At 46.7% G+C, this 16624-nt stretch overlaps 1 protein-coding gene across 4 annotated transcripts; it reads right to left on the reverse strand.

The window, feature by feature from the left end:
- Nucleotides 1–9506: 9506 nt before the first annotated feature.
- LOC123163120 (uncharacterized) lies at nt 9507–14853 on the reverse strand. Of its 4 annotated transcripts, none has more exons than XM_044580877.1 (4): nt 14503–14853; nt 14302–14402; nt 10689–12350; nt 9507–10047 (listed from the first exon to the last, which is right to left on the reverse strand). In XM_044580877.1, the coding sequence occupies exons 3-4, from the start codon at nt 12136–12138 to the stop codon at nt 9731–9733; spliced, it is 1767 nt and encodes a 588-aa protein (XP_044436812.1). In that variant the 5' UTR covers nt 12139–12350; nt 14302–14402; nt 14503–14853; the 3' UTR covers nt 9507–9730. The 4 variants fall into 4 exon arrangements, with proteins under 4 accessions (XP_044436812.1, XP_044436813.1, XP_044436814.1 ...); XM_044580878.1 differs by having other exon boundaries at nt 14302–14435; XM_044580879.1 differs by lacking the exon at nt 14302–14402.
- Between the last annotated feature and the right edge of the window lie 1771 nt (nt 14854–16624).

Here is a 16624-nt window from a genome sequence, read left to right on the forward strand (position 1 = left end):
TGAAACGGATGCACTAGAGCTATAGATATATGAAAGCTCAACAAAAGAAACTAAGTGGGTGTGCATCCAACTTGCTTGCTCACGAAGACCTAGGGCACTTTGAGGAAGCCCATTATTGGAATATACAAGCCAAGTTCTATAATGAAAAATTCCCACTAGTATAGGAAACTGACAACATAGGAGACTCTCTATCATGAAGATCATGGTGCTACTTTGAAGCACAAGTGTGGAAAAAGAGATAGTAACATTGTCCCTTCTCTCTTTTTCTCTCATTTTATTTTTTTCCTTTTTTTCTCTTTTTCTCTTTCCTTTTTCTTTTTTTTCTTTGGCCTTTCCCTTTTTTTGGCCTTTCTTCTTCTTTTTTTTCTTTTTTTATTTTTTTATTTTGTAAAGTCCGAAGTCTCATCCCGACTTGTGGGGGAATCATAGTCTTCATCATCCTTTCCTCACTGGGACAATGCTCTAATAATGAAGATCATCACACTTTTATGGATTTACAACTCAAGAATTGCAACTCAAAGCTAGAACAAGATATGACTCTATGTGAATGCCTCCAGCGGTGTACCGGGATATGCAATGAATCAAGAGCGACATGTATGAAAATTATGAAGGTGTCCTTGCCACAAATACAATGTCAACTACATGATCATGCAAAGATCAATATGACAAAAGTAATGTGTGTCATATGAACGGAACGGTGGAAATTTGCACGGCAATATATCTCGGAATGGCTATGGAAATGCCATAATAGGTAGGTATGGTGGCTGTTTTGAGGAAGGTAATGGTGGGTGTATGGTACCGGCGAAAGTTGCATGGCACAAGAGAGGCTAGCAATGGTGGAAGGGTGACGTGCGTATAATCCATGGACTCAACATTAGTCAAAAGAACTCATGTACTTGTTGCAAAAATCTAGAAGTCATCAAAAACCAAAGCACTACGTGCATGCTCCTAGGGGGATAGATTGGTAGGAAAAGACCATCGCTCGTCCCCGACCGCCACTCATAAGTAAGACAATCAATAAATAAAATTGTGCTCCAACTTCATCACAAAGCGGTTCACCATACGTGCATGCTACGGGAATCACAACCCTTAACACAAGTATTTTTCATAATCACCTCAACTAGCATGACTTTAATATCACTACTTCCATATGTCAAAACAATTATCACGCATTAAATTGATCATAGCATCCAATTCCTTTCTATGATAGTTTTTATTATACCCAACTTGGATGCTCATCATTCTAGGACCAACTTTGTAACCATAGCAAATACCATGCTGTTCTAAAAGACTCTCAAAAAGATATAAGTGAAGCATGAGAGACTAGCAATTTCTACAAAATATAACCACCGCCGTGCTCTAAAAGATATAAGTGATGCACTAGAGCAAATGACAAACTACTCCGAAAGATATAAGTGAAGATCAATGAGTAGTCGAATAATTGTGCAACTATGTGAAGACTCTCTAACATTAAGGAATTTCAGATCTTGGTATTGTATTCAAACAGCAATCAAAACAAAAATAAAATTACATTGCAAGGATAGCACAACTCATGTGAAGAAGCAAAAACTTAGGCTCAACTGATACTAACCAATAGTTGTTGAAGAAGAAAGGTGGGATGCCTACTGGGGCATCTCCAAGCTTAGATCCTTGAGACTTCTTGAAATATTATCTTGGTGTGCCTTGGGAATCCCCAATCTTGAACTTTTGTGTCTCCTTAATTCCTCTCATATCATAGTTTCTCTTTTTATCAAGAGCTTCATTCAAAACAAACTCAACAAGAACTCGTGAGATAGGTTAGTATAAACCAATGCAAAAACCTTATCATTTTATACTGTAACAAATCACTACAATTATTATTCAACATTGCATACTAAATGCCTCTGCATATTTAATACTCCTATCCTCAAATAGAATCATTAAACAAGCAAACATATGCAAACAATGCAACCATAACAGCAATCTGCCAAAACAGTATAGTCTGTAAAGAATGCAAGATTCATCATACTTCCCTAACTCCAAAAATTATGAAATAAAATTCCCACTATAGTAAATTTATCAGAGTTCAGTATGCAAAAAGTTTCAATATTATACCATTCTCTGACTTTTCTAGGGAATTTTTGCAACAGCGGTAAACTTTCTGTTTTCAAACAGCAACATGTATACTAGCAAAATAAGCATGGCAAAGGCTATCCTTGACATTTTTATTGAAACTAAAGATGCAAAACATTATTCTAAATAACAGAAAGCAAATACTAACAAGAGAAAATGACGATCCAAGCAAAACACATATCATGTGGTGAATAAAAATATAGCTCCAAGTAAAGTTACCGGTGAACGAAGACGAAAGAGGGGATGCCATCCGGGGCATCCTCAAGCTTAGGCTTTTGGCTATTATTGAATATTATCTTGGGGTGCCTTGGTAATCCCCAAGCTTAGGCTCTTGCCACTCCTTATTCCATAGTCCATTGAATCTTTACCCAAAACTTGAAAACTCCACAACATAAAACTTAACAGAAAACTCATAAGCTCCGTTAGTATAAGAAAATAAAACAACCACTTAGGTACTGTAATGAACTCATTATAAATTCATATTGGTGTAATATCTACTGTATTACAACTTATCTATGGTTCATACCTCCGATACTACTCATAGATTCATCAAAATAAGCAAATAACACATAGAAAACAGAATCTGTCAAAAACAGAATAGTCTGTAGTAATCTGTATAAAACATATAATTCTGGAACTCCAAACATCCTACCAAATTAGGAAGTCCTAAGCAATTCGTGTACAAATCCAGAGCAAAAAGAATCAGATCAGAAGCACATTTCTGAGAATTAACAAAACTAATTTACTGGGTGAAAAAGTTTCTGATTTTCAGCAAGATCAACACAACTATCACCGTAAGCTATCCTAAAGGTCTTACTTGGCACTTTATTGAAAAAAAGATATAAAACATGATTACTACAGCAGCATAATCATGTGGACACACAAGAACAGTAAGGATAAATATTTGGTTGTCTCCCAACAAGCGCTTTTCTTTAATGCCTTTCTAGCTAGGCATGATGATGGCAATGATGCTCACATAAAAGATAAGGATTGAAACATAACGGGAGCATCATGAAGCATATGACTAGCACATTTAAGTCTAACCCACTTCCTATGCATAGGGATTTTGTGAGCAAACAACTTATGGGAACAATAATCAACAAGTATAGGAAGGCAAAACAAGCATAACTTCAAAAATTTCAACACAAAGAGAGGAAACTTGACATTATTGCAATTCCTACAAGCATATGTTCCTCCCTCATAATAATTTTCAGTAGCATCATGAATGAATTCAACAATATAACCAGCACCTAAATCATTATTTTCATGATCTACAAGCATAGAAAATTTACTACTCTCCACATAAGCAAAATTCTTCTCTTGAATAGTAGTGGGAGCAAAATCAACAAGATAATTATCATGTGAGGCATAATCCAATTGAAAACTAAAATCATGATGACAAGTTTCATGGTTATCATTATTCTTAATAGCATACAAGTCATCACAATAATCATCATAGATAGCAACTTTGTTCTCATAATCAATTGGAACCTCTTCCGAAATAGCGGATTCATCACTAAATAAAGTTGACACTCTTCCAAATCCACTTTCATAAATATAATCATCATAAATAGGAGGCATGCTTTCATCATAATAAATATTCTCATCAAAACTTGGGGGACTAAAAATATCATATTCATGAAACATAGCTTCCCCAGGCTTGTGGCTTTGCATATCATTAGCATCATGGATATTCAAGGAATTCATACTAACAACATTGCAATCATGCTCATCATTCAAAGATTTAGTAACAAACATTTTATAGCATTCTTCTTCTAGCAATTGAGCACAATTTTCCTTTCCATCATTTTCGCGAAAGATATTAAAAATATGAAGCGTATGAGGCAAACTCAATTCCATTTTTTTCTTGTAGTTTTATTTTATAAACTAAACTAGTGATAAAACAAGAAACTAAAAGTTTCGATTGAAACATCTAAAGATATACCTTCAAGCACTCACCTCCCCGACAATGGCGCCAGAAAAGAGCTTAGTTGACGGGGTGTGAGTGCCGCTTACCTAGCCCCCCCCATCAACGGCACCAGAAAAGAGCTTGATGTCTACTACACAACCTTCTTCTTGTAGACGTTGTTGGGCCTGCAAGTGCACAGGTTTGTAGGACAGTAGCAAATTTCCCTCAAGTGGATGACCTAAGGTTTATCAAACCGTAGGGGCGTAGGATGAAGATGGTCTCTCTCAAACAACCCTGCAACCAAATAACAAAGAGTCTCTTGTGTCCCCAACACACCCAATACAATGGTAAATTGTATAGGTGCACTAGTTCGGCGAAGAGATGGTGATACAAGTGCAATATGGATAGTAGATATAGGTTTTTGTAATCTGAAATAATAAAAACAGCAAGGTAACTAATGATAAAAGTGAGCACAAACGGTATTGCAATGATAGGAAACAAGGCATAGGGTTCATACTTTCACTAGTGCAAGTTCTCTCAACAATAATAACATAGATAGATCATATAACAATCCCTCAACATGTAACAAAGAGTCACTCCAAAGCCACTAATAGCGGAGAACGAACATATAGATTATGGTAGGGTACGAAACCACCTCAAAGTTATTCTTTTGGATCGATCTATTCAAGAGTTTGTACTAGAATAACACCTTAAGACACAAATCAACCAAAACCCTAATGTCACCTAGATACTCCATTGTCACCTCAAGTATTCGTGGGCATGATTATACGATATGCATCACACAATCTCAAATTCGTCCAACCAACACAAAGTACTTCAAAGAGTGCCCCAAAGTTTCTACCGGAGAGTCAAGAAAACTTGTGCCAACCCCTATGCATAGGTTCATCGGTGGAACCCGCAAGTTGGTCACCAAAACATACATCAAGTGGCACGTGATATCCCATTGTCACCACAGATAAACACGGCAAGACATACATCAAGTGTTCACAAATCAAAGACTCAATCCGATAAGATAACTTCAATAGGGAAACTCAATTCATCATAAGAGAGTAGAGGGGGGAGAAGCATCATAAGATCCAACTATAATAGCAAAGCTCGCGATACATCAAGATCGTGCCACAGAGAGAACACGAGAGAGAGAGAGAGAGATCAAACACATAGCTACTGGTACATACCCTCAGCCCCGAGGGTGAACTACTCCCTCCTCGTCATGGAGAGTGTCGGGATGATGAAGATGGCCACCGGTGATGGGTTCCCCCTCCGGCAGGGTGCCGGAACGGGCTCCCGAGAGGTTTTTGGTGGCTACAGAGTCTTGCGGTGGCGGAACTACCGATCTATCTTCTCCATGGATGTTTTTAGGGTACATGGGACTATATAGGCGAAAGAACTCGGTCGGGGGGGGGGGGGTGCTCGAGGGGCCCACGAGACAGGGGGGCATGCCCAGTAGGGGGGGGGCGCCCTCCTATCTCCTGGCCTCCTCGAGGATCTTCTGACGTGAACTCCAAGTCTCCAGGATCATATTCTTCCAAAAAATCACGCTGCCAAAGGTTTCATTGCGTTTGGACTCTGTTTGGTATTCCTTTTCTTCGAAATACTAAAACAGGCAATAAAACAGCAATATGGGTTGGGCCTCCGGTTAATAGGTTAGTCCCAAAAATGATATAAATGTGTAAATAAAGCCCATAAACATCCAAAAGAGGTAATATAATAGCATGGAACAATCAAAAATTATAGATACGTTGGAGACGTATCAACCATTGCCCAACACCGCTGGATAGGCCAATCCCCGCCGGAAAAGAGAGAAGTTTTTGCCGCGGCAGCCTCGCCACCACCATCCGGGCAAGTTTTATGGCGCTCCGGCCATGCAGGGTGGTATACCGGTGGGTGTGCGCCCACCACGCCCTCTAGGTGTTCGGCGTTTGGTCTGCTTGGTGATGGACTCGGACGACGAGGAGGCGCTCACGACGCTGCTACAGGAGGAAGCCGATGCCGACGTCCAGGACAAGGAACACCTCATGGTCCTCGCCGCCCTCGCCGGCCTGCTCGCGAGCAATGAGAAGATGCAGACAGGTGGCTCGGCGCCGGGGCGGCTGAAAGCAAAGAACCAACATCGTCTGGAAGGCTATTGCACCGACTACTTCGCTGACGCTCCACTGCACGGCGACAAAGTATTTCGGCGCCGTTATTGGATGAGCCGAAAGCTTTGCCTCAGGATTGTGAATTACATCCGGGAGTTCGACAGCTACTTCAAGTGCAAGAAGGATTGCACCAGCAAAATTAGATTCACCTCAATCCAGAAGTGCACGATAACTATGAGGATGCTTGCATACGGAGCTTCCGGTGATTCACTCGACGACTATGGGCGCATGGCCGAGTCCATGGCCATTGAGAGTTCTACAAGGCAGTGGTGGCAGTGTTTAGACCGCAATACTTGCGAACACCCAATGCAGAAGACACTGCTCGGATCCTAGCACAGAATGCAGCAAGAAGATTTCCTGGGATGCTTGGAAGCATCGACTGCATGCATTGGAAATGGAAGAACTGCCCATTTGCTTGGCATCGGATGTACAAAGGCGCCAAAGGCGGTTGCAGTGTGGTACTTGAGGCGGTGGTCACACATGACCTCTGGATTTGGCACTCCTTCTTTGGTATGCCAGGAACTCACAATGACATCAACGTGTTGTAGTGCTCCCTTGTCTTTGCCAAGCTTGCTGAAGGTCATTCTCCTCTGATGAACTTTGAGCTCAATGGGTGGCAGTACAACAAGGGGTACTACCTAGCTGATGGCATCTATCCGAGATGGTCTACATTTGTGAAGACTATCTCAGACGTTGTGCCAAGAGGCAAGAAGTCCCACTTTTCGAAGGTTCAGGAGGCTTGCAGGAAGGATGTCGAGCGGGCATTCGGTGTACTACAATCTCGATTTGCTGTTGTCCGGTACGCAGCTCAGACCTGGTCGAAAGATCAAGTGTGGGAGATCATGACTTGCTGTGTCATCTTACACAACATGATCATTGAGAGTGAGCAGGAAGAGCCAATGTTTGACACTGAACCATACTACGGGCAGGGTCCTCTTGCCCAAGTTGATCACCAGTTACCGCCAACCTGGACTGCCTGCCTCAATATGCGTCAAGAGATCTGAGACCCACAGGTGCATCAACAACTGCAGCACGATCTGGTGGAGCACCTATTGAGGCTCAAGGGCAACGCCTAGCTTGACGTGTGAGGAAATATGAGTTTTTACTTGTTGAACTATATAATTTGTATTGAACTATTTGATTTCTATTGATTTTCTGTGATGAACTTTGTGCTAAAAAACTACTTATTTTGAATTCACGCCGAACCACGATAAATATGGGCTGATTCGCGCCCATATCGGGCCATTTTTCGCCGAAAGTGGGCCGAATAGTGGGCACATTTGCGCCAAAAATGGGCCAATATCGGCGCCTAAGGGCGACGGCTGGGTACCGAACTGCCCCCAGAGCCGATTATACCGCTGGCTCGCCCCCAAGCGGTGATTTTTATGCCTCCTGGGGGCAACGGCTGGAGATGCTCTAGTAGCATCTCTAGCCGCGCCCCCAACAGGCCCCCAGGCGTTTTTTCGCTGTCGGCGCCCATAAAACGGCCCAGTCGCGCCCCCAGGAACCCGTTTTCCGCCGGTTTGGGCCAAAACTGGCGTCGGCGGACCCAGGACGAACCCTGCGCGCTGGGGGCGCCTGGGGGCATCGGGGAAAACGATTTTGGCGCGAACGGGGATGGACCCGCTGAGTCAGCGAGACGCAGCTTCGTCGTCCTCATCGCCTCGGTTCCCGTGGGAATCAATGCCAAGGTTGCCGCATTGCCGCGCCGGTCAGCCTCCATTGATGCCTCATGGGCAACGCAGTGAAGACGCCACTGACGCGCATCTTCCCGTTCCCGCCATGCGTCACTCGGCATGCAGGCTCTCTTCGGCTATAAAAGCCGGCCTCCCCGCTGGTGAACGCCACAGTCCCACAACTCGCCTCGTCTCACCACAGAAGCAACTCTCCCCTCTCTTCCCGCCGACAAGCAATGGCTGAGCGGTACCCCGGCGATGCCGCGGCGGCGAACGGCTTTGGCCGTCGCCATCTCCACGAGGACGAGGCGCGCCTCCTCTACGAGGCCGACTATCCGGCGCCCTCGGACATGCGGGTGTCGGGCTCACGGAAGTTGAGCGCCGCCGGCGTCCCAGTACCACTGGTGCCCGAAGGGGCTGCGCGGCGGGCCGAGATCACCCGCATCCGCTCGTCGCTGGCGGAGGCGCAGCGGAACGAGGCGAGGTACGCCGTCGACAACCACACACTGTGGACGATGTACTTCGAGCGCTGCCGCGAAGAGCAGATTGCCTCCACCAATGGCACCATCCGCCGCGGCCGTCTCAACGCCGACGAGCGGCGCGAGTGGTGGGGCGTGCCCGGCCGCACCCTCGAGGCCGTCCTCGACCACATCGAGACCGGCAACACGCCGCACCTCGAGTACCCGCAGCGCTCGTCATTCTATCGCCTTCGCGGTAGCTCCTGGACGCAGCGGCGAATGGAGCCGGGGACGTCCTCCTCGTCGGGCTCCGGCACTCTCTCCTCCGTCCGCGAGCAGGTGCTCCACTAGTGCCGGACATAAGCGGAGCTCCAGGCCCGGCGTCGGGAGCGCGAGGAGGGTGCCGTCGTCATCCTCGACAGCGACGAGGAGGACGAGGCCGGGCCGTCCACCCCCTCCCCCTCCCCCCGTGCGCATCGGCGACCCTGGCCAGGGGTGCAGTAGGGACGGCGGGGGCTCCGGCGGGGCGCGCGACGACGACTACACCCGTTTCTACAGGCTCCTCGGCATGTAGAAGGCGGACGACGGCCGCGGCGTAGGCATAGTTCTAGGCGTAGTTTGCATGTTTATCTGATTTTGTACAAATTTCTATGAAATATTGCCGAGTTTGTACAAATTTCTATAAAAGATCGCCGAGTTTGCGCGATTTTGGCGGCGACCTGGGGGCGACGATTGGGAACGCTATCGCCCCCACGCGCCAAGCAAACGCCTGTTCGGCCCCAGGCGGCTCTTTTTCGGCCCCCTGGGTCGGCCGGAGGTGCTCTAAGCGAGAGGGGACAGATTTGGTGCAGCTATGTGTTCCATTTGAAAATTGTGATTGGCTTGCTAATTAGTACTCCCTCCGTCCGAAAAAACTTGTCCCAAGCTTGTTCATCAAATGGATGTATCTAGCACTAACTTAGCTGATTGCTGTTCATCAAATGGATACATCCATTTGAGGGACAAGCTTTTTCGGAGCAAAAGAAGAGATGATTGCTGTACCCAGTGAACATGAAAAATCAAGCATGAAAGCTCTAGCAAAGCCACAATACCCTGAAGAAAAGGCTAATCCACGGCATGCTGTCTGAAGATAAAACTAATTCACAGTAGAATATACTACCGTTTATGTCAGACACACACTAATAATAACTTGGAAATTCAACAGGGTTTCAACAACATAACAAACTTGCTAATCCAGCAGGAGTTCAAGAAATTCAGCAGGGTTTCAACAACATAACAGACCACGACAGTACCAAGGGAGTGCCACTAGTGAGCATCCGACAGATTACTGCTGCACACCATTACAGCAGCATACACACACATGCACATAACAAAACGGAGGAGAGGCGAAAGCATCAACTGAAGGCCGTCACTCAGTCAGTGGCGACCAGCGGCCTGTTTCTGCGGTCTGATCCAGTCGTGCAGCACCATGGTCACCCTGTCGTGCTGCCTCACGGAGGAGCCGTGCAGGAGCGGGGCGGCGCCGGCGAGGACGCGGTTGTAGTGGACGTACTCCTTGTGCCGGAACCTCTCCTGCTCGGGCGGCGTCATCTCCTCCCACTCGGCGTGCAGCTTCTCCGACAGGCTCCAGTCGATGTTGTACCTGGTGGCGCCGAAGCACGTCTGGCTCAGGACCCGCCTCGCCAGGGTCTGCAGGTCGGGCACGCGAGCCCCATGCGTCGACCACCACTGAACTGCAATTTCAAGTGAGAAACGTGGTAAGAAGATAGTAATTCATGTACAGTATGATGTGAACTGATGAATGAAATGATGATGGTCTCAGTGAGGGTAAGCTTGGGTTTGAAAGTTGAAGTGAAAATGGAAGAAGAGAAGGCTCCTGTACAGTTTAAGCAGACCATATACCCCAGTTTGCAACTTGCAACTAACTAAGCAACTATGTTGACAAGCTTAGGCTGATGCAGAGAAGTTGATCATTCTACACGTTCATCTGTAAACCTTTTAACTTCTCTACTACTCCCTCTGTCCCATAATGTAAGACGTTTTTGCAAGCACGTCTTACATTATGGAATGACAGGAGTATTTATTTAAACAACCATGTCGACAAGTTAGGCTAATGCAGAGGAGTTGAACTTTGAATAGAAGTGCACTTATGACATGATATATTTGTGCCATGTTCACATGCTAACTAAATATGTTGGCGCACTGTATGTTACGGTGCACAAATGCACATATCAGATTTTGTGGAGGACCTCAGACACTATTCCAGCTCACTCTAAAGATTGGAAAAAATCAAGTACATATGACACATAAAGGCACTACCGTCAGTGGCTTGTTAGGGAGTGGTCATTTTGCAAGAGGTTAGGGTGTAGCTTACCTTGTGGTAATTCCATGATTTGCTGCATTGCTGGATCTGTGTCGAAATAGCCCAACTTCTTTTCATACACTTCCAACTGTGCAGACGCTTTTCTGGCATTGTAATGAGCCTTGCCCAGTTGGATTGTACAGGTCGCAATGCCGCTGCTGATCTCAGCATCAGGCTGGAATCCAGCTGTGTAAAAGATCCTTGGGTTTAGCATCTGACCAGCAGCATGGAGAGGACTATGCAAGTAACCATCCCATATACTGTCAATCATACACCAATAGAAGTCACTTTCATCTCCAACATTGAGAAATATCTCTTCTTTTGCTCTATCCATGGCTTCATACAGGATACCCATCGGACAGATATCAGATTCCAGTTTATACAACACACTGAGAAGTGGTTTTGTAACCTTCACGACTTCAGCAGCAGCATGCCAAAATTCATCGTCTGTCTTTACTATACTCTGGATACGCTCGAACAAATCAAGACAAGCCCAACCAGAGGGAACCCATTCAGGTGAGCTAATCATCTGCACCAGACCTACTCTTGCAGAAACTAACCTCTCTAATGTGATGAACACTGCCACAAATCTCAGATAAGAACTGCTCAAAATCTCCTCCTGAACATATCTTCCTTTCAGTTTCATTGGCAGTGCATAGCCATATAAAAACCTTGTAATTTCCCTTGCCTTCATTAGGACTTCACTGACATGCTCGAGCGCTGCTATTTTCTCAAGCAGAAGGTTGATGCAATGGTCAGCACATAGCACGAAGAAAAAACTGTCATATTTATTTAGCACATACTGCCGTGCCATCTGCATATGGGGTGACACGTCATTCATGACAATCTGAACAATGTTATGGGCACCAACATCATCAACCACGCGAGAAAGCATTGATTCTAGCTCATCCAAGTCCTCAGTGATTTCAGAGACGTCAATGGATCTGAGGAACTGCGTACCTTTGCTGCAGTGCACCAGGACACTTACGAAGCTTTTGTCACACTTGCTCTTCCAACTATCCACAATTACAGTGCAGCCACTTGTTTGCCACTCTTGCTTGAGTTCCTTTGCGCGGTTCTCAGTTTCTCTTAGTTGCTCCTGCAGAACAGCTTCGTACGTAGGCATTACAGCCCCAGGCCCATGGGGAAACACAACCATCTCCCTCAAAGATGATGAATGGAGAACACCAGGCTCAGGTCCAGCTTCAGAGAAGAATTTGCCTATTGATTTTGCTGACGCAGAATTGAAGTAATCACTTTTCTCAACCTTGGGTTTCAGTTGACAAGAACTATATGTGATTTCCTTGGGCTGCGTCAGATCCGGTGGATAATGAAGAAAGCAGCGGTTATTGGGCACAGTTTGTTGTAGCTGTGGTTGCTGGACTTGAGCAGATGGAAGGGCTGGGCTTGTGTGAGGAACCTCATCATGTTCATGCTTCCATTTCTTCATTTTTCTGAGCATCCAAGCTTTCTATTCTTGCGATCCACAAGTGAACTCCTTAAGCTTGTGCTGACATTGCCCCTGATGCCTGCTAAATGGTGCTCTAGGCGGTTGTAACTCGAAACCACCTTAACGCAGTAATGGCAGCTCACTCTGCAACCTTCCTCACCAATGGTTTTGCCATGCCTTGCTTTTCCACGGTTACTTGTCTGAGGATATTGTACAGACAAAACCTGAAGGAAAGCAATGAGAGATACTTCAGTAATGCAAAAATTAAAATGTCAAATTCCAAAACATGAGTGCAACATTTCACCAATGATTAGATTTCATCTGCTTCCTCTTCATGACAGCACATGATGTACTGCTACTGATGAATTTACCACATGTCAACAGAGAAGACTGTGATCCAACTAAACACTGTACCTTAGAAGTTTAAACACAGTATTACTGGATGAAACGGTTTGTTCTGTATTTTTTTCCAATAAAGAACAGTTTGTCTGTATAACTCTTCAAGAAGAGCACATAGAGGCGTGGCCAGTGGGTCATAGTATATTTACCAGCGGACTGGAGGCATGAGCTTGTTCACAAATTACAAGTTCATTATCACCAGGGCAACAAATCCATGGGCACCGATGCGATGAATTAACAGTAACTCTAACAGGGCAGTCAACCATTGGCCATTTTCACCATGGTACACTCCAGAAACATGTAAGTTCAACTAGATTAGACAGTTGTTCCTCACAAACAGTCTAAAGTTTGATGTTTGCAATCCTGAAGGATTCAAATGAACCATACGAAATAGGCCGGTGTAAATATGTAGTTTTTCACAGATTAGTGATGTGGTATAAGCATAAGACTGCACGATGATCTTACAAAGCCAGTAACATACACCCTCTCCCCCGCCGCATGATCTCCCTCCTCCGGCCAATTCCTCCACAACAAAGAGCAGATCCGGAACCCTCTCTCCACACATCCCGAAGTCCAGCGGCGCCGTCACCAGGGTCGGAGCCGCCGTCCACCTCGACGCCTGACTTCATCCCAGCTCGCTCGCTCCCGTGTGGCCCCGTCGGCCGGCGGCGGGGCCCTGAACTGTCTTGGCGGCGCTGGTTCTCGGGGCTCGACGGGGGCCACGTGATCCCGTGCGGTGCTAGGCGCGCTTCCATGGCGGCCCGCGTCGGTGCTGCTGGAGGCGGGGGAGGCCCGGTTCTGCGGCTGGTGGTGGCGTTGTGGTGGCGTGGCGGCAGTTGACCTCGCGGAAGCCACTCGAAAAAAGAAAAAAAAACTTGACCTCGCGGAAGGTTGTGTAACTCGGCAATATGATTTTCGCTCGGTGTTTCCTAATTAATTAAGATCTTCTTAATGAATGCACAAATGGTCATTCGAAAAAACAATACCCCTCTGAAACAAATGGCGTGCAGTGACTTCTTCCTGATACTAAAATTAAAAAAAATCATAGTTTTAGCAATTCCTTTAAATCGTCTCAAACCCCTTTCAAAATCTAACATTACGCTGCCCAATTCAAAAAAAAAAAAAACCAGACAAAATCTAAAAGGGAGAAAGGGGAATTCTTCCTGGGCATGCTCCAATGCACACCCTCTGTGCAGAAGAAAGTCACAAACGACTTTGATTGTTTACCATTTCTGGACATTGATGAGACGACGGATTTAATTGAGGAAAGGACATTCACTAGTGGGTGGGTGGTAAAAGAATTTTGCTGGATAACAACATTTCATTCTTTTTACCATGATATGCTTTTAATAGTTAGATCAACAATTATTCATGAAATTCCGGCCACCAAAAGAGGCAACACAAACTTCGGTGGATTACCGGGGCAAGGTGAACCGAGCATGGTTCGAAAGAGAATCCGACGGGGGTGGATGTGTACATTGGAAAACAAACAAACATAGGCTAGAAAAAAATGTAAAACCCAAGTGAGATGGGTGTTGTGTTGAATACATGTTCCCTTGATTGGTTACTTCAGAGAACTTCATCAGCATAAACACACAATTCCAAAGAACACCTTGGAATAATTCTAGTTCTTAATGTTGCACTTGAACAATGAGATTTCAAAAAAAAAAGCCTGAGAAACATGCATTTAGATCTAACATATACTCCCTAGAAAAAATAGAAATGGTATCAACAAAAACATTTTATGCTCCTAGTGAATAAATTGCTTTTCCTTACCTTTGACTTTAGATCTCGTCTTCTCAGTTCCAAGATGTAAATGATGGCCTAAAAATGGGGCAATGGCTGTGGTGCGCTGGAAAAGGGTGAATGGTGGAAGCCTGGGAAATATGCATTTAGTTCTAATATGCTCCCTAAAAACAAAAAATGGTATGAACAAAATCCTTTATGCTCCTAGAGAATACATTATTTTTTTCTTACCTTTGACTTTGGATCTCGCCGTCTTCGTCCAAGATGTAAAAGGAGGATGGCCTGGGCAGCGACTGTGGTGCGTCGGGAAAGGGCGGATGGTGCAGTGCATCAGTACCTTTGAATACCACAATCTCAGCTAAGAGGAAAACATAGATTATGGATTTACGAGGGCAAACATATCTAGAGAGTGGAAATGGCGGCGATGGATGGAGAAGAAGATAGTTAGATCTAGACAATGTTCATGGTTGACGGTGGAGGAGAAGATAGTTAGGTCTAAGGAGTGGTGGTGGCGGCGACGAGTGGAGGAGAATATGGTTAGATCTAGACAATATTGATGGTTGCAGGTGGAGGAGAAGATAGATGGATCTAGATAATGTTGATGGTTGTGTCGTGGGGGGGTGGCTTTATAGCCGCGCGGTTTGGGATTAGGGGTGCGACCACGATCCGCGTGATGCGGGGTGCGGGCCGTCAGATTGAGATGGGTGGCGGATAATGGGGTAAATGGGGTGGCGCGGATAGGTGACGTGGCGAGGGAGCTGTGTTTCTTTCTAAGGGTGAGGCAGGGTGCGGGGATGCGAGGAATGCATGTGTCTCGGGTAGGTGGATGCCAGTTGGGACCGGGCATTTTTTGGATTGATTGCTTTTGCGTGCGGCGTCGCTCGCTGCCGCAATTTTTGGATGGATATCTGGTCGATGGGCCCATGAGGTGTGTGGTCGTGACGAGACTAGTGCAAAGGCGTAAAATCAGATTATTGCTAGGACAATTTGGAAAGCGTATTTCTATCTTTTCCACGATCAATTGATACGAGGGGTGCTTCTTTCTCGTATTGTATAACATTCCTCAACAAAAAATCCCTTTGTTCAACTATTATGTCGGGGGTTGGGTGCGACATATGCCAAAGGATGGCTTATCATGGTGGGAGCGAGTAGAACGTCGCCGGTGCCTGGAAGCGGGATAAGGCGTAGACACGAACGCCGGCGTACTTTACCCAGGTTCGGGGCTCTCCTAGGAGATGACACCCCTAGTCCTGCTCTGCGGGGTCTCCGCATGATCACTAAGGCACAAGTGATACAACGTGCTCCTCGAGCTGTTTGCTATTGGCAGAGGGAGGCAAGCCTAGCTCTCTTCCTGCTCAGGGGGTGGCTAGTTCTAATGGGGTCGAACCCTTCGCATGGGTGCCCTGGGGGGTTTATATAGGCCTACCCCCTAGGGGTACAATGGTAATCTGGCCGGCTGCTGGGCCCGGCTGTCAGCGTCTTCGGCCTCCAGCTTCTCCGCCGACCATTGGGGCCCGCCGCCTGGTGGACCCCGCCGACTGGTTGGTGGTTGTTCACTGTAGTCGTGTTGTTGGTGATGGGGGCTTGGTCATCCCGGCATGGCTACAGTCCCGCTGCCTGGCGGGAGGACACTATAGCCGCACCTGGTCTTATCAGCTTAATGGCGTGCTTGCCTCGGGACGAGGGACGGCCGCTTGCTGGAGGCCGGCCACTCTCTAATCCGCTTAGTTGAGCCTCCACCGTCTTCCTTGGGGTCACTGCCTGATAGGGCCCGCCTCCGGCAGGCCGTACCGACAGGCCGTCGTTCGGAACAGGGCTCCGCCTACCCGGAGTGACGTCGGGGTAGATACGGCACAATGCTCCATCGTGCGGAGATCTCTGTCTGTACGGAGCACTGTAGCCACACCTGTCTTGAATGTGTGAGGCGTCGTTCCTCACTGTAGCCATGCTTTGACTTGTACTCTTAATGGGAGCTCGGCCGCCCCGTAGTCGCGAGGTGGCCGCCTGCCCGCGCCGCCCTCTCTGGAAGGCGACCGCCAGGAGCCGGCCACTCGGAGCGTCGTAGTCTTGGGTCACCCGCCCTCTGGCAGCCGGCCGCCGAGCCGGCCGGCCCCAGAGGGCGGAGTTTTGGTTTGGGGCTCAGCTGGACGGAGCTGGCCCAAAGTCTTGATAATTCTAGGGAGTCGGGTGAGCCTACCCATGGCCCATTACTCCGAAAGTAGTCCCCAAAGCCGGTGATGCGTCGTGGTCGAGGGGCCGCAAAGTCTCAGCGGCTTCCTCCCTCACCGAGCTCTGGGAGAGTGTCGATCCATCTTGCGGTTATCCGACTGCTCAAGCCCGCCTCGCCCAGGCG

The sequence above is a fragment of the Triticum aestivum genome, chromosome 7B (genome assembly GCF_018294505.1).
Source record: "Triticum aestivum cultivar Chinese Spring chromosome 7B, IWGSC CS RefSeq v2.1, whole genome shotgun sequence".
Classification (NCBI taxonomy): Eukaryota; Viridiplantae; Streptophyta; class Magnoliopsida; order Poales; family Poaceae; genus Triticum; species Triticum aestivum.